The sequence below is a fragment of the Centruroides sculpturatus genome, unplaced genomic scaffold (genome assembly GCF_000671375.1).
Source record: "Centruroides sculpturatus isolate CEXI.00-Female unplaced genomic scaffold, Cexi_2.0 scaffold6, whole genome shotgun sequence".
Taxonomy (NCBI): Eukaryota; Metazoa; Arthropoda; class Arachnida; order Scorpiones; family Buthidae; genus Centruroides; species Centruroides sculpturatus.
Window position 1 is genome coordinate 1,218,447 of NW_019384869.1, and position 18,771 is coordinate 1,237,217.

The window sequence follows — 18,771 nt, forward strand, 5'->3', positions numbered from 1 at the left end:
AGCTTAGATAGTTTTAATGTAGTGCTACTAATTTTCTAATTATTAATAAAAATAAATAGAATTTGTAATTGGTATTACTAATTATTAAGGAATACCAATAACCTTTAACAGTTAAATTTATAAATAACAAAATATTTTCTTCCTTTCTTTCTAAACCATCTACAGATATGACTTATATTTGGATGAAAGTTATAATCAGGCAAGTACATGCTGTAAACAGAACAGTTGCAGAACAGACATATAATATTTGTTTTACGCTTGTGATTGTTACAATTATGAATATTTTGAAAGTATTTGAATTTGTGTTGAATATGCATTTAAATATAAATTATAAAAATATTCTAATTTATATTTTATTTCTTATATAGTTATGGTATTTTGTGCACTTGTAATTTACACTATGGTAGTGATTGGAATTCTGATGCTTCTTCAAAGTTTTACAAAGTGGGAAGGTTGCACGATTAATAAAATCTTTATTGGCGTCAACAGTGGACTTTGTTTACTTTGTTCATTTATTTCAGTACTTCCTGTTGTAGAAAAAAGTAAGTTTGTTATTGAATGATCATTAGTTTTTTATTTAAAAAAAGTCTCTCAAGTTTAAATACATATTGATTAATGACATTCAGTGTTCTCCCCAGAAATTTGTACTAGTAGAGTGGAATAAAGTAGTACAGTAGAGCATCGTTTATCCGAATCAACTGGGGACGGGTTGTTTGGATAACTTATTTTTCGGATAACCGATTATGTACGAAAAAATATATTCACCTATCCCGTGTTGAAATTTTTCTCCGTTGCGTGTCGCTTTGCATTGAACTTTCGTCGATGTTAAGCCTAACATAAACTTTTTAAAATAATAATTGTGGCTATTGTATCATTAAAAATTATTTCTTTATTTTTTACAAACAAAACAAATATATTGAAAAATATAAAAACAAAAAAAAAATTATACTTTAGAAGTTATTCTGGTATCAAAAATGTTTGATTCAGCAGGACACAGTCCTCAGAAAAACGTCATACAAAAGTGCTGCCAGCTAAAACACATACATTAACAAAAAAAATATTGGAGTAGCCCAAGATATAGCCAAAGATTACAGTGCCACAGCACTAGTAAAAATTTAAATTTGCCGACTGGAATGCTTTCGGTTAATCGACATTTTGGATAACCAGCTTTCGGATAAACGATGCTCTACTGTAAAGTGGACAAAAAAAGGAAACAAAAATAACGTAACCAACACCTTGTTGCTTGCTGAGGGAGTTTTATTAAAATCGAACGTTTTCGATCCACTTAACGGATCATCATCAGGCATATGGAATACATCATAAATGGAATAATAAGTTCAAAAATTCAAAATATCAATAAACTGATAACATATCAATTAATAAAAATAAAAAATAAAAATAATAAATAAAAAATAATAAATTGTAAACGATACCAAATAATAAATAATATACTACAACGACTACACATTAATACTAAGTTTCCTTTAAATCAAATAATTATCATATTTCAGTTGTTGCGCTACTTGTAAGCTTCTTAACGGCAAATTTCCAAGCCGAGGGAAGACCCTCCGCATCCCTAGCATTAATGCAACTGTCCTTAAGTTTGCTCCTATATATCTCCATTTTTTCGGCCGTCTTCGCCAAAGTTGGTGAGTGTACTTGTCTCACGACTTCCGCTTCCTCCCATCCAATCNGTGTTTACAAGATTCCCTACGAGAACCAGCTATTAGGAATAAAAAAAGATTACGTAGGAGTTACTACCAGAAACCTCGGGGTAAGGATTAGGGAACATAAGTATGATGCTAGAAAAGGGTCTAATACAACAATATTGGCCCAGATGGCGCAGGCCCAAGGATCCCTGATTGGATGGGAGGAAGCGGAAGTCGTGAGACAAGTACACTCACCAACTTTGGCGAAGACGGCCGAAAAAATGGAGATATATAGGAGCAAACTTAAGGACAGTTGCATTAATGCTAGGGATGCGGAGGGTCTTCCCTCGGCTTGGAAATTTGCCGTTAAGAAGCTTACAAGTAGCGCAACAACTGAAATATGATAATTATTTGATTTAAAGGAAACTTAGTATTAATGTGTAGTCGTTGTAGTATATTATTTATTATTTGGTATCGTTTACAATTTATTATTTTTTATTTATTATTTTTATTTTTTATTTTTATTAATTGATATGTTATCAGTTTATTGATATTTTGAATTTTTGAACTTATTATTCCATTTATGATGTATTCCATTTATGATGTATTCCATATGCCTGATGATGATCCGTTAAGTGGATAGAAAACGTTCGATTTTAATAAAACTCCCTCAGCAAGCAACAAGGTGTTGGTTACGTTATTTGTTTATTTTTGCTGGGTACGATTGTATTCAATATTAGCATGGAAACAAAAATACTATGCACCATTGTAAAAATGATCAATATACTCATTAGCTTCATCTAAATGATTTCTGCTCTTGTCATACAGCTATGTCTTATCAATTTTAACTGCTAGTGGTTTCCAATATTATGTTCAGGTGCATATTCACAGAATACACTCCTAAACTTAATATTGGATCATTGAATTATCAGTAGAATCCCTACACACTTACAAACTAAGGATTATGGAATTTTCAAGAAATATCTAATAAATATATAGTAGTTATAACATATAAACTTATAATAATAATGATATTGTAAGACATTTCATCACCATCATACAAATCATCAGATTACTTTTAGGTTCACAACTTACATCTATATATATAAAATTGCTTGTCCTGACTGACTGACTCACTCACTGATTCATCATTGCCCAGAGCAAACCGCTGAATCTAAAGAGGTGAAATTTGGTACACAGTTAGGGTACGTCATAAAAACGCACACTAAGAAGGGATTTTTCAAAATTCCCCCGCGAGGGGAGAGGGAGAGCATTAAGGCTTAACCTGAAGAACGGCTTCTGCGGTACTATTTTAGATGTGATTTTTTGCTTTTAACTGCGTTTTAGTAGGGTATGCCATGGCAATGCACACAAAAATGGGATTTTTCAAAATTCCCCAGCAGGGGGAGAGGGAGAGCATTAAGGCTTAACCTGAAAAACGACTTTTGAAATTGATTCCATACTTTCCCTTAAATTGATAACATTTCAGACATTGTTATAAATATCTTCATATATTTTGATTTTTTACCCAAATGTTCAAACCATTTTAAATTTGAATTTGTTATTGCGTATTGGTTCGATTATAGAACGATTGTAAACGTTCCAGAAAATTGATCAAATTGAAAATAGCTCATTTGATTCACAGCAATTCTCATCATTCTCGGTGGTAGGTGTTATATAACAATTACTATGGTTGTTGGAATACTGAATATAAATGGGGTTTGCTTGCAAAACCTCCGCGGGCGAAGTTGCGGGTAACAGCTAGTTTAAGTATAAATCTAATAGTTATTGTAGCTATTTCTTTTATGAGTGTTTTTATTTTTCCTATTTAGTGATATGCAATGCTAAAAATTCAATTAGAAACAAAATGCTTAAGACTCAGAAAATATCACACAGTAGAAAGTGTTAAAATAGTACTTTTTTAAGATTTTCAATCAAGATCAGAGTTGGTAAAATTTTACTGACTCTGACTCCTTAGCATTGCTATTACTTATAATAATAATAATAATAATCAGCAAAAAATAACCAAAAGGATCACATGGCTGAAACCACTTATAGTGTCCCAGAAAATAAATGTATTGATATTTTTAACAAACAAATAAGCACAAAACATACACACACACACACACACACAAAAATAACATACATACTAAATATATATATGATGATTATAAAAACATATATATTCAATTAAATACAAACAATCAAGAACAGTTGAAGATAACAGATTAGGTGAAAATTATAATTTATTTTTTAAATAAATTATAATTAATTAATATTATTAATAAATTATAATTTTATTTTTTATTTGTTATAATTTTAATTCTATATCACCACCATTATATTCAACCATTATCAATCCACTGCTGGATGAAGGTTTTCTCTAAACTTTTCCATTTTTTCCTGTCTAGTGCTTTAGTTTTCCAATTTAATCCACCCACTTCTTTTATTTTGTCACTCCACTGCACCTGAGGTCTTTGTTTTGGTGCTTGACTTCTTGTGGATACCAGTCTAAGATTTTTGAAGTAGAGTGGTAGCGAAGCTTCTTCTATGAGGGTTACAGAATTCTATTGGTTCTCAAAATCCGTTTGATAGATTTTGCTTAAACTTTGCCATTTTCCATTAATTGCAATGAAGAATACAAAAATACAATAAAAAATGGGGGGTCCATGAGTTCATTTTCAAGATATAAGATTGTTTCATGAGTGTGCATGACAGAGCGATATTGCACAAATCATGCAACTTTCGTGTGATGTTTCACGGTCACTAGTATGTCTTCTATGGGGTTATAGAATCAAGTTCTTTCTTAGAATTTAATGGGCTGATTTTGAAAAAACTTTGCTATTTTCCATTAATTGACACAAGGAATCCAGAAATGTAATGTGGGTTCATTTAAATGTAAAAAAATTTATCAATGAATTGCTTAACTTTCCTGGCAATCTTTAAAATTTTGGTGGTGCCATCTGTTATGATATTTCATTTAAAAAAATGTTTACATTTTTAATTATTATAAAATGACAAAAAAACTTCATTTTGAGGGTTGGGATGGGTTTTACAAAAGATTGTAAATGCCAATAACGAGTAAAATTGTCATTAAGTTCAACCCTACTTGAGATATGACACACGATCCCCTTTATCTCCCCATTCCCTCGACCTTTAATCCCAAAATTTAATAACATCAATTCCCCTAATAAACAAACCAACCTGCAAAATTTCAGAAATTTTCAAAAGCACAGAAGCTACTAAGCTTCAAAGAAGACGAACAAAATTGTGCCGCCACACACATGCACATGCATATTAACATCCATACATACAGAAAAAATCCTGACTATTTTTGCATTTCTTGATGTTTGAAGATCCCCCAAGTCCAAAAATGAAAAATCTTTGTGGGGGTCATTTTTTATTTTCTGAATTACCATACTTTCCCTCTGTTATATATAACAGAGCCAGGAAAGTAAAAAATAGGAGCACCCGACTTTGTTTTCAAAATACAAAAGTATTACAGGGACAATGTCATGCTCTCTGAATGCACCTAATAGAATTTAGACCTAGAGGTCAAAAATAAAAACAGTATTGGTGTGTCAAACAGAAAATAGGCATGAAAAATGAGCAAAATACAAGAACGAATTGATGGCAATTGCTTTGTTAATTTACAAATACCTTTAATTCTATTTTTGATGATAGTTCGTATTTTTCACACTGATTAATGTATTTTTGTTGTAATTTTATTTTATTCTTAAGTTTCCTTTGAATTTTATTATTATTATTATTATTATTATTATTAATAAATTCTACTTCTAATTTCATATTATCATGTTTCAGTTGTGTCATCTTCTTCAATTAGAGCCAATTTATTTAATATTTTATCTATTGTATTTTTATATTTGTTAAATTCTTCAATTTGAGAGTTAAGGTCTTTCCAGGTCTTCTGTAAAGTAGATTGAAGTGTTTCTTCAGATGTTTCAGTACTCAACAAATATTTTATCGAAATGGTGGTGAATTTGAAGACAGGAAAGATTTTATTCTCACTCGAATATTTTATCTTATCATTTTTCATATCTAGTTGTGTAATATGAATTTTACATGTTCAGTTTGATTTATAATTAAAACATTTCCAACTCTCTCTTGCTTTTTCATTAAGTTTAATATAATTAGAATATACTAAACCAATACATTCATTCATTCATTTTGTTTTATTGGTACAAAAATAATTGTACATTCCCTGGTCCCGCTACACGCATTACCAGGGATAGAGTATATATACAATATTAAGTGAATATTAAATTAAGAAGTAATACAGAAATAAATGCAGATGATGAAATAAGTAAGATAAAATAAATTAACAAATAAACAATAAACAATAATAAATAAAATAAGATAAATAAAACAAATAAACATAACAAAAGTTTACGTAATATAAGTTTGCAACAAAAGTAAACACGTGCTATCAACAATCACATTAAAAATCACACGACGTGACAAAAACCGAAACAATTACACATAGAATAAAAATACATGTAATAAAAACAAAATTAAAATAACATTAAATCAAATACAAAGCAACTAGCGCGTAAACACATTACATGTAAGGATGCAACAACAACCAATCTGCATAATATTAGAACTGGATGAGAACAAGTATATATATATTATATTATACAACAGAAATGCGCGTGTAGATGCTACAAATTTCATTAAATAACCAGGGGCCAAGACAATTAATTGTAGATAGAGTTGTGAGTTACAGTATTGATATGCCTAGCAAGTCTCTTAAAAGCATAATATATTTCCTTTGTACGCCAAATATCAGAAGGGTTGCAAGGCCACATAATTCCCAGTTCCTGTAATAGTAATTGAATCTCAAGGCGTGATCTATCAAAAATCATACAGTCAAAAAGATAATGTATTGCACCATCTTCCACACCACAGGCTTGACAAAGTCTAGAATTCCTATTAGTAAATCGAGCAAGATAACTTGCATATTTACCGTGATTGGTAAAAATTTGTGAAGTGTAGTAATCAGGAGTGTACCAATTAATCTTGAGAAACTGCAGAAGATCCGGAATGAAACTGAAGGTAATATGTTGTCTGTTCTGGTTCCACATATTCTGCCAGAGTTGTATTGTGTCTAACCATAGAAGATGACGTAACGAACGTTTGCTAATTTTGTTATAAGATATTGAGAGTGAGTCATTCATAGCAGCTTCTTTAGCCAGGGAGTCAGCTCTCTCATTCCCCAGCACTCCCTGATGAGCCCTAATCCATGTGATAGTGAACACACAGTGGGAAGCCAAAATAGCCCTGTTAATATGTTGAGCTAGTGGATGCAGATTGTTATTCTGAAGGAGATTATAAACAGACATAGAGTCTGTATGGATATGAACATGAAGAGTATTATAATTATGATTGATATAGTCGATAGCCATCCCAATAGCAAATAACTCAGCTTGAAAAACAGTACATCTACAGTCAAGCCGATACATTTGATGTACAACTTCAGAATTATTAAGATATATAACAAAACTACACCCAACCTTATCGTTAATGCGTGAGCCATCAGTATATACGTCAACATCAGCACTGTATAAACTAGTAAAACTACAACCAGAAGTTCTGTCTGGTGAAAAAGTTTCTGTATACGGTATTGGCCACTCAATGTCATTATAACTAAGTGTACAATTCGAGATCTGAATTGTCTGTCCCCATTTAAGATGTTGGAACTGTAGTTTTTGCAATATAGCAAGATCTATAGGTGGCTTTTTAGCTAATACCTGTAAACAGCAATTACTCACAGTCCTGTATGCCTTGGTGATAAGAAGAAGTGCGCGTCTCTGAGAAGATAAAAGCTTTCTTTTAGCGTGCACCTTACGTGTGGCCCACCCCCAAGAGCCACACGCATAAGTAATAATTGGAATATAGATTCCATCATAAATGGTAGACATGGCGGCAGAGGAGAGGCCCCATTCTTTCTTTGCTACTTGGGAAAATGAGTGAAAAATAAACCCGGTCCGGTTTGTAATATATTCAATATGATTGTCCCATGACAATCGAAAATCTAAAATAACCCCCAGATATTTTAGTGAACGTTCCACTTTGATGGTATTACCCTGCATTTTGATATGTGGGGGGCGACGATACAAATTGGGGTGTCTAGGTTTATTAAAGACTATAGCTTTAGTCTTTGAAGGATTGAAAAGGAATTTATGTTTAATACCCCAGTTAAAAACATGTTGGAGCATAGTATTAGCATTACATTCAATATCAGCCCTCGACTTGCCACCTAGCAGCAGGAATACATCATCAGCATAGGCACAGATTTTTGTGTGTCCAAAGTCTTCGAGAAGAAATGCATCAAAGGTAATATTCCATAAAAGGGGTCCAATTACGGACCCCTGTGGACACCCAATAGTGATGTTTTTACAAACCTGATGTTGACCATATCTTAAAATGGCACTACGATCTTTCAAGTAATCCTGTAGGATTTTCAGAATATTACAAGGGCAATTGATTTGACGAAGACGATATAAAATGAAGGGCCACCATGCTCTATCAAAAGCTTTGGAAATATCCAAACTGACCCCCAAAACATATTTATGGGTCTCGAGCAAATGTAGAACATGGTTGATCACCGTCTCAATTGCGTCTTCCGCAGAACGCTGCGGGCGGAAGCCGAATTGTGCCTCACTCAGGCTCTGGTTACATTCAACAAACCACACAAGTCTCCCAGTAATTAACCGCTCCAAAACTTTACCCAACGTAGATAATAAAGAAATTGGTCTAGTATCGTTTACAGACCCTGGTTTTGGAACAGGTACAACAGACGCAACTTTCCATGCATGAGGAAAGATAGAATATTCTAAACAGGTGTTATACATTTTATAAAGAAAAGTAGGAATAATATTCCATAATCCTAAAGCAATTTCAGCAGTAATATTATCAATACCAGGAGCCTTACCCCGGCCCATAGTTTTAAAAGCACGATTAACCTCATCAAAAGTAAAAGATGTAATATTTTCAGTGTCAATCAAGTTATTACATTGACTACGTATCTGTTGCTGCCATTCATTATCAGTGTCAGGATCATCATTAGGGCAATATGTAAGAAGTTGTGACGTCAAAGACTCAATAAGGGTTTTAGGGTGAGTATCCTGTGTATTAGTAGTTAGAATTTGTGTTTTACGAAGTTTGTTACTACACATCTTTGTAATGTAACTCCAAGGATTAGCAGAAGTTCTTGAACAAAAGTTGCGCCAACTCTGAATTTTTGTCGTTTTCATGACGTATTTATATTGCCTTTGGCTTTGTAGATAAGCCTCCTTATGCAAAATTCTTTCGTTGTCATCTGTGCAACGCTGGTAAGTTCTTCTTAACTTTCTAGTTGTGCGACGCAACACACTTAACTCAGGGGTCCACCAAGGCACACTTTTCTTATGTACAATCCTCTTCGGTATATACAGCTCACATTCATTAATGATAGTCTCAATATTTTTATCAATTTGCCCTCTAACAATAGCAGGGTCCTCCGAATATTGATCAATAAGATGATCATCAAGAAAATTTTTCATATCCGGCCAATTAGCCCGGTTACAAGCATACTTATTGCGAGGAAGATAAGGGGATGTTGAACTACTATTTATGTTAACCAAGTTAAAGGTGATATAGGCATGTTCAGTATGACTATCTTCATCTAAGATCCTCCAATCTTGTATTTTAGAGTGATAATTGGCACTACAAGCAGCAATATCTATCCAACTTTCCCCTCTACTAGAGATGAAAGTCGGGGAAGATAAGGGATTATTAATTATTATTAAATCATTAACTGCAAAGAACTCTTCCAGTATACCCCCACGCAAATCAAAAGCGTCACCGCCCCATGCCGGGGAGTGGGCGTTAAAGTCACCCGCAATTATAATACATGTATCACAAAAAGCATGCACTATTCTTTGTAGCTCGTCTATAAAAACATTATCATCATAATCACCTGGGAAGTAAACATTAATAACTATAAATCTATCTTTATCAATCATAACTTCAGTAGTGATTAGGTATTTACTAGAGAAATTTATATGATGCATAAGAGATAAATCAGTATTAGCTATCAAAGTAGTTGCCCAGGGAATATCGTCAGATCCCCGCAGCACAGGACAAGAGGTGGGTAATAACAAATACAAACTAAACCAATACAATAAAAATGAAAACATTTTTCACAAAAAACAAGTTAATTTTTCATCAGTAGCAATATCTGCAAAATACACAAAACAAATTGAGAAGCCATTGTGTGGGCTCTGCCATCTAGAATAAGTTGAAGATTAATGCAATCATGTATCTAGTTTGTCATCACATTTAAGATAAATGTGATGATAAACTAGATACATGATTGCATGTACCGTACACGTGGTATTTTTCACTTTGATGTCATTTTAGGTTTCCAAATGACGTCATGGGGTTCTCTGGTGAGAGGTAGTTCTGGTATCGTGGATATTTGTCGGCTATGCGTAACGTAATGACACCGTAGTCTGCAAATCGTTACAACCTCGAACACTTGTCTTCATAAATTGTTAAAGATCTAGCCCTGGTGCTATGACCTTTAACAGTTTAAATGTTTTCGTGACTTCATTTCATGCCGAAAAATACAAAAAAATCATTTTTTGGTCCGTCTGAGAAACACCTCGGTCTTCCCGTCGTTTATATTTACCCGATCCAACGTAGCCCCGACACTCAATTGTTCCATAGACAGAGCAATTAAAAAATATCAGAGATTCAGTTTTAGAAAAGAATGACATAATGTTAAATGATAACGTAATATATAAATTCGAATGCAGTCGTATACCAAAACGTTGTTACGTAGGCAAAACTAGATTACTATAAACCAGAATAACCGGACATCTACAGACAATTAAATACGATTACATAAATTCGACAGTGGTGCCTAAACGGATGGCGGAATATTAATCAATAGTGTAAAAATTATTAAAAAAAGAAAGAAGAACATTAAAAGAAAACGAGCAATTATTTATTGCCACATAGTCACAATGCCGGGCAGCAATTTTTAATTAATTTAATTTAAAATATATGCTCTTGGCCTCAAATTAGTACTGTAGTGTCTGGCCTTTTTGTACATCATACTTTTCCTGTAACAATAGAGTCGTGCCGATCTAACACTTTTCGGGGGACAATTTTTGAATTGAGATAACGTGACTTTCGGTTTGCGTCGGAAGTTCGTATATAGTTAATCGGGTCTCCAGTCCCAAAGGTTTCTTTATCTGGTTTTGTCTTTCATTTAGCTAACTCCGTTATTGAGATTAAGAAAAAACAGACAACAGACAGATGACAAATTGCAAACATTTAGAGATTAGAAAAGTTCCTTCATACGGTAGAATAAATTTAAACACGAGAATAAAAATCGACGATGCTTGGCAACCTCTAATAAACATAAAATTACAAATAGGACAGGATCTGTCTCCTTCAAAGTCGAATGCTTTGTAGTGAAGCCATAGTAACTATTGATATAAAAGAAACACAATACATTTTTAATATATTTTAAATTTATTCTGCGTAACCTTTATATAAAACAGTCGAATGACTTTTATATTTTAATTATCGATTGTTAAATTTTATATCGTATATTAATATGTTAATTTACAGCTATAAGAAAAACCTTCAAATCTATAAGGCAGTAATCATTTGTAATATGTTTTATAGATTCAATGAAATAATGTAAAACATTGTATAGTGTTTATATTACTAGGTATTTGTAAATGAACCGACCAGGGGTGTCTATTTTTATCATTCTCCCGAAAAGTTCGTAATAAAAGCAAATTTATGCTAAATCCAAATAGGTTAACTTTCATAGTTTTTCTTGTAGACTGTATTTTTCTTTGCTTGTTTTGTCACGAATAAAACGTGACTGCTATTTAAGTATTCATTCATTGATGCGTTTATCCTATTTACTATATTCTTGAATATATTTAACTCTAGAATATAGTTTGTTCAATTACTAGATGTAAAACAATATTTTCTCATATTTTAGTATGTGTTTAAATTACTAGCCTCTTCCGCTAATTGCTTTTACCCATTCTCTCTCTGTAAGTCCACTTTGAAATTTATGAAAACTTATTCCTTTTCTTTTTGGAACTATTTGAATTACAAAAAGATACCGAATGCTGCACTGTTGCCAGTCGAATCCGACGTAAACCGAATAGGCAATTAGTTTCTAAATTCCCTGTCTTTTGACTTGTTTTCTATCAAAACGACGACACTTGGCACGGATATAACTGATATTTCGTACGAAAGCGGCTTTTAACGTCGTCTATCGAGAAATTTTATTAATCGAGCTAGACGGGCAGAGAAGAACCTTTGGTACGGCCGTGGCTGTGGCAGACTGCCATCTAAGATGTTCCAACCTACAATTATACCGTTGCTCATTATTGTTACATCCACTTTTCTCCGTTCCGCACCGAGATCCTCATTCTCTCGTATCCAATGCCATCCTTTAAGTCGTCGGCATCTTCCTCTTCCTTTTCTTCTCGCCTCTCGTACGTGTCCTATCCAATCGACCTTTCTTTTCCTTATTGTTTTTAGCCAGCTTCTTTCCTGGCGAATTCTTCCGGGACTTATTCGTTGCACACTTTATCCGTCCATTTAATTTTGAGCATTTTCCATACCCACATTTCGAATGCCTCTAGTTTCTTTTTTACTTTTCTCGGCGTCGAAGTCTCCGCTCCGTACAAGAGCGCACTCCACACAAAACACTCGGTGCCGAAACAGACTACCCGTTCCACTCTCTCCCCTTCCATTACGAGCCGCGATGTCACCCGGTAGTCGAAGGTGATACCGTTGCTACCCGATGGTAAAAGTTTGATTTATTGTTCGTACTAATGTCCGAGAGACGTTTTCAATTAATTAGATTGTATATTTTAGGTACGGGGGACTTCAGAGCGGGACTCTTGCAATCTTCCATCATATCTGCGTACGTAACCTATTTAACGTGGTCGGCTCTGTCTAGCGAACCGAGAAAAGGAGGTAACTAATGAAATTCGATAAAACTTTATACTTTTGTAATTAAAAAAATTAGATATTCATTTTTATTAAGCAATAATTAATGTAATTTTTTATTATTTATTTATAGAGTGATATAATATAATTCAATCGGCTTATTAAGTTAACGATGATTATAAAAATAAATTAGAAATCATACAAGCGCAATGGTTATATTTAACTTTTAAAATTGCTTTCATCAGTTTATAGATATATTTTGTCATCCCGTATACGGTTTGAAATACCGATATATAAATTTTAAAGCAGCAAATTAATATATTTATTGAACCTCTTTATATTGTTCGTCCTCTGTTTATTACATCAATATTTCGGTCAGAAATAAACCCTAAGTAATATTGTAAATGATGATAACCCCACCGACCTTTAAGTACCGATGCCCCTTACAAACGAACTACCATTCCAAATTTTGAAATTTTGTTTCTTAACCTTTACCCCCCGCCCGGATATTGAACGAAACACGACACACAATTTTACAAAATTTTTTACTATTTTAGGTTCGGGGGACTGAAAAGGTGGAGATTGCGAAAAATTTGACACGATTCAAATATTTTCCCTCGTTAAGTATTCGGCCCGGAAAGTAAAATAGCCTCCATATTGCAAAACTGCCATTTATATTCATTTGCATTGAAAAACATTATAGTTTAAAATTGCCATCTCTCCGGCGGTGGGAACCGCATTACAATAAATTTCTTTCATTTAATAGACATTATACGATACTAAAAATTTCGGATAGTTAATATTTTCTAAATACCGTAAACGTACCAAAGATAATTTTTATGCCAAATTGTCTGGAACGGCCACAATATTTACCGTATTTTGGTGGGGTTTACCCGCAGTCGTTTATTGTTCGAAAGGCACTTGGATTTTAAATTGCCCGAAAAGAACGAAGAATCTGTTTAGAGAACTGAAAACGTCATTCGTCCGCCTCGGCCGTACTAATCCGTCTTTGCAGTTTTTCCCACAAACCGTCGAAGAGACATAGCCTATAGGTAAACCTTTTCCTTACTTCTTATTCATTTTCCGTACATTCCATTCTTATCGTGGGAATTCCCATTTCAGTTTATATCTGGGAAGCCGATAATTAGCCTCTCCCAATACCCAGGCATTTCGGAGTAATTCGACGATTAAGACGTCTTCCAAATGCACTAAAAACTCGTTGCATTTTTCGTCTCCGCGAAGCAAAGATTTCGACAACTAAAAAACGATTATACGCGGGTAACCGTAGCCATAGAATTACTTTCCGCCATTTTTGTAGCAAAATCGAAACTAAAATGTCAGTCCGTCCGTTAGTCGACGTGGGTTGTAGGTACTCGACTTATAGGCAGAATAGGAAACGTTGCCCGATTAGTAAATCGGTGTTTCTCAACCTCTAACGAATCGTCGCCCCCTTCGTTTCAAAATTCCGATGCCCAGGGCCGAGGCTAACGCCAAATTCGTACCGCGTCGAATAGACTACGACTAGTATAATGTTATTTGTTTAATTATCGTACGATATAACCAATAAAATATCTAATTATTCTTAATACAAGATTTTACCGTATCGCCCATAAAATTGTTTTTCGCCCCCAAAATATAAATTGTTACCGCAACTGCCGAGGATTGGTTATTGTACTTTATTGTGGCACCGTTCTTTTATTCCAATTTTGAGTTCTCTCCTACGTAAACGCGTGCATTAAATTTATAGACTATATTTTTTCTGTTTTTTATTCGTAAATAATTTATCTAGCGTTTTCGTCAGTTCTGGTATTAAAGTTCAAACTGCCTTTCTCGTATTTTACTTTTACGAATTGCCATTGGCCGGGATGCGGGTAATGTTTTTTTTTTTATCGCAACCATTTCTGTTTCTCGATCATTCTCTTTTATAGGCCTGTAGGTGGGTACTTGGTAATCTTCGCAACTAAACGCGGTTTTACATATTTTTTCATTTGTAACCGACTATTTAGTCCCGTCGCCGGTTGGATATTCGGAAACGAGAGAACAAAGGCAGTCGTTTTAAAGTTTGTCCCGGTTTCGTTGTTTTTTCCAAAACCGGCAAGAAACGGAATTCTTCCCAAACGAGTCGCAAAATTCCAATTTGCGATAAAATTTTATATTCGCTCTTTGTGACGCGGCGACTAATTATTTGCGTAAGCGATATATTAATTAACGTTTTGGCAATTAGGCGGGACTTAATTGCCAAACCCGGTGTTAAATTGAGACGCCTTTTATTTAAGACGAAGATTACGTGGAGAATTACGAAAATAACCGGACGCTTCTGGAGGCGACGGAAGAATCTTGCAGCCCGTCGCAGCTGGCTTTCGACACCAACGAGTGGATCGTCTCTTACATCGGAGTGGCCATAATGTTCACCACGGTTCTTTATTCCACGTGAGACACTTTGGCATTGCGCTTTTACCAATTAATTACATTCAGTGCTTACTGTATTTCTTTTTCTCCTTTGTTAGACTACGCACTTCTCATCAGTCCTACAGATTGGGAATTACCACTCCTACTTCGAAGGTACGGACCACGTCTTTGTAATTTGCGCCGGCCGTCGGAAATATTTTAAGATAGTCGCTAATTTAATCGTTTCCCAACTTTAACGATAGCATTAAATAGCCAAATATTTAATACCGCCAAACGAAAATCGGAGAATGTCGTCGTACGTAGGCGCCCTTTTCTGCCCGACAGGCGAGGGACTAGGGATTTGCGGCGTTTACGGTCGTCAAACCTAATACTAGAAAAACCAAAGAAATATTCGGTATTTTCGCTTCGGATTTAGCGAAAATGCGTTACGCGCGCGTCGTACTTCCGACTCCCGGACGTCCGATTTACGTTTCTTTCCGCACTCGACGTAATAAATTTAATTTTGTTTACGCGCGGATCGAGAAGAAAATGCAACTAAACATATATCGCTGTAAAAAGTATGGGCCAATTCGCAACTTTTTTCTTTCGTTTACGCGAAAGTACAATGAAGTAAACGCCATCGAGTCTTACCATCGAACGGCCCGCCGTTATTTTTAATAATACTAGCGGGTAGGTCCGGCCTCGCTCGGGCGGAAAATAACAACGGTAAGGCTGCGTACACACTAGGCGTTTTTAAACGCGCGTTTTAAAGAACCAAGAGTTCTGCATAGGCGTACACAAACGCGCGTTTATAGACTTTTCTTAAAACGCGCGTTTTGCGGGCGTCAGCCCAGCGCTTTGAGATATACGCGCTGCCACGTTGTTGTACATTCGATGGCGCGTTTTCGGGGAGAGTGGACGTACGTTGGCCGAAATGGAGAACGATCGTTTCGATACTTATCTATTTATTGATGAAATCTAAAAGAGACCAGTCATCGTCAAAGGATTTTATAGATATTTTAAAAAAATTAAAAAAACTTGGGTTTATTTTGTCTTAGTTTTGGATACAACGTCGCGAACATTCCACGCGTCAGTCCATCTCGTAATATTGGGTGCACCCGAAATTCTCTTTGCCTCTGCCGTCGTCTTTTATAGCGACGGTGGAGGAGGGGCACGCAATTACTTTCGCGTCCATTTCCAAACTGAGCCAGTGCGTACGCTCCACTAAACGGTCGTCTAACGTCGAGCTTACGCGCGTTTAACGCAACGCAAAACGCCTAGTGTGTACGCAGCCTAAAGATTGAGGTTATTAGATTCTAACCCTTCTATTATATTATAGTATTTGATTTATATAACTAGAAAGGTTATCTTACGTAAGGGTTTAGACACCGAATGACGCATTTAAAAAATTCTTTAAATCGTGTACAGAATTTTTAAAATGCGTTAGTTCGGGTACCGCGCGCGATAAATCAAACGCTATAACGTGGCAAAGATGGCGACGGAAAGCGTATAAAGAGTTTGGTGATTGAATATTTTCTAACGTTAACTCTAAGAACCCGCCGACCGACGAAATTCGGACCAAACGTTTAAACTGGGCACCCTGGAAAACTGCGTAAGTGAAAGCATATTTTGTGCGGGTCTATTCGAATGCCACGCGGTAGCATTCGAATAAGAGAATTACGTAATACGACTACTACTAAATTAACGTTTGAAGTCGCTAACCTCGATGACCGAAAGATTTGGTGTAAGACTCGTTTAAATAAAAAAATCTTGGTAAAAATGCTAGAATAATCGCTTTTACGCGTCTAAATTTTGCAACACATTGTATATAATATTAGTAAAGGAAGGGGTGGAGGGAAGAAGACTCGTGCCGCGAAATACACCGCGTAAGTAAGAAGAATCCGAAAAGTTTCATATATAAGACGAACAAATTTATTAGTACGCGTATATGTAATATACTTATTTGCCGTGGGTTTTTCATTTCAGAGAAGTCGTTCGGACGGTTCCGGTCGTTCTTCCAAAGGTAATATTTTACATTTTTTTGCCGCGTTTAATATTTAAAAAGCGCCTCCGACCTACGGGTGCCGGAGGAAGGTAAAATTAATCGGCGGTACTTCCCGAACGATACGTAAATCTGCCGAATTAAAAAGGCGGGTTAAATTTGGGCCGGGCTTTTTAAAAAAGCTATTTTTTGCATTTAGCGTGGCGGAAGGTGGAAGAGGACGGAGGACAGAGGGTGATTCGGAACGAGGCTGGCAACGTGGTCTACGGCTACTCTTTCTTCCACGTCATGTTCTGTCTGGCTTCTCTCTACATCATGATGCAGCTGACTCATTGGTTCCGGTGGGTGTTTCTCGACTCTCTTTTTATTTACTCGGACGGATAAATTACCCGCTGGCGTCGGTCCCTTACTAATTTTCTGCGTCTTTTCTCGCAGCCCGGAAACGGCGCGCCTGGGAACCTTCGAGAGGAACTGGGCTTCCGTCTGGGTCAAGATGGCCTCCTCCTGGATCTGCGTGGCTCTCTACCTGTTTTCCCTGCTGCTGCTGCCCGGGCCCCCCACCACCGCCACCTGAATCCGCGGCGTCAGTCCCGTATTTTAATCTCTTTGTAGCGCGTATACGCGCGTCGAGTTACGTATTTACCTACGTCGGAATATTTTTCCAATAAAAGTATTTTCGTCACCTTCGTCGGGCTCTCTTTCCGGGGGCGAACGATTACAAATAAGAGTTTTTCGATAACTCGTGGTACCGGTTAATCCGCTGGAAATCAGGTAGCGTACGCTAACCCGCCTTTTAAACGAGAGAATTGGAATCACGTCCGCTGGAACTGCGGTGGTTTCCGACTTATTTTAACTCGTCCCGGAAGTAGAATCTGGGCGCGGCCGCATATCGGAGTCGGTGAAAAAAGGCGTTTCTTAAGGAATTATCCAAAGGTCGGTATATACGACCGACGCTTTGAGGATCGATTTGTAATAAACCGTTCGATGGCGCGACTCCGGATGCTCTTCCGTTGGTTGTGTCCGAGAAGAAACGAGCCCATCCTTGTCGTTTACGTTTGAATTGTTTATTCCTAAATATGTCGAAAGCGATCGTAATGACGATAACGTATACATTTTTTACACGCGAAATAACAGTTTACAGGTAAAAGAAAATCAAAAAATTATCGAGTTTGGCATAGGCGACGGCTTCGACCATTTTTGTCCATTAGTTCTTTAAAATATTTCTCGGTTGAAAACTACTGTATCGGCGTTAAACACCAGCACGGGCACTTTTCGACATTTTAATGTTCTTCCTGCTGGCGTTTATACGCCCACAGACAATAGCGCAGTAATTTCTTGTTTTAATGGTACGTTTGCGTGTCGATCTAATCATTTTTTCACAGAACGCCTCGGTGAAACTATAAAAATTATATGTAACAATCTGTGTTAGGATTAACAAGTTTTATTACTTGGTTTACGCCAAAGACGTAAACCTAAAATTCATTTAATACAGTTTTGAAGATGAAAAATCTAGCAACTCCCGACGCCATCCGTCGTCGTGGTTCGGATAACTGATCATTTACAAAAAATATGTTAAACACAAAACTGTACAAATTTGTCTTACAAATACATTAAACTAGGCCTACGGTCGATCGGTATTCGGATAATCCACGTATCATAATTGTTCCCTCTCCTATTTAGAACGAATCGCTTTGCGTAAAATGTTTAAATTATTTAAAGGTTTCCTCGCTAAAGTTT

The 18,771-nt window shown here is 35.7% G+C and overlaps 1 protein-coding gene across 1 annotated transcript; it reads left to right on the forward strand.

Annotated features, from left to right (window-relative positions):
- Nucleotides 1-337: 337 nt before the first annotated feature.
- On the forward strand, nucleotides 338-17,720 carry LOC111630823 (serine incorporator 5-like). Its single transcript, XM_023374981.1, has 7 exons — nucleotides 338-542; nucleotides 12,570-12,671; nucleotides 14,921-15,074; nucleotides 15,152-15,206; nucleotides 17,019-17,055; nucleotides 17,234-17,375; nucleotides 17,470-17,720. Exons 1-7 carry the CDS (start codon nucleotides 371-373, stop codon nucleotides 17,606-17,608), a joined length of 801 nt encoding a protein of 266 aa, XP_023230749.1. The 5' UTR covers nucleotides 338-370; the 3' UTR covers nucleotides 17,609-17,720.
- The last annotated feature ends 1,051 nt before the right edge of the window (nucleotides 17,721-18,771 follow it).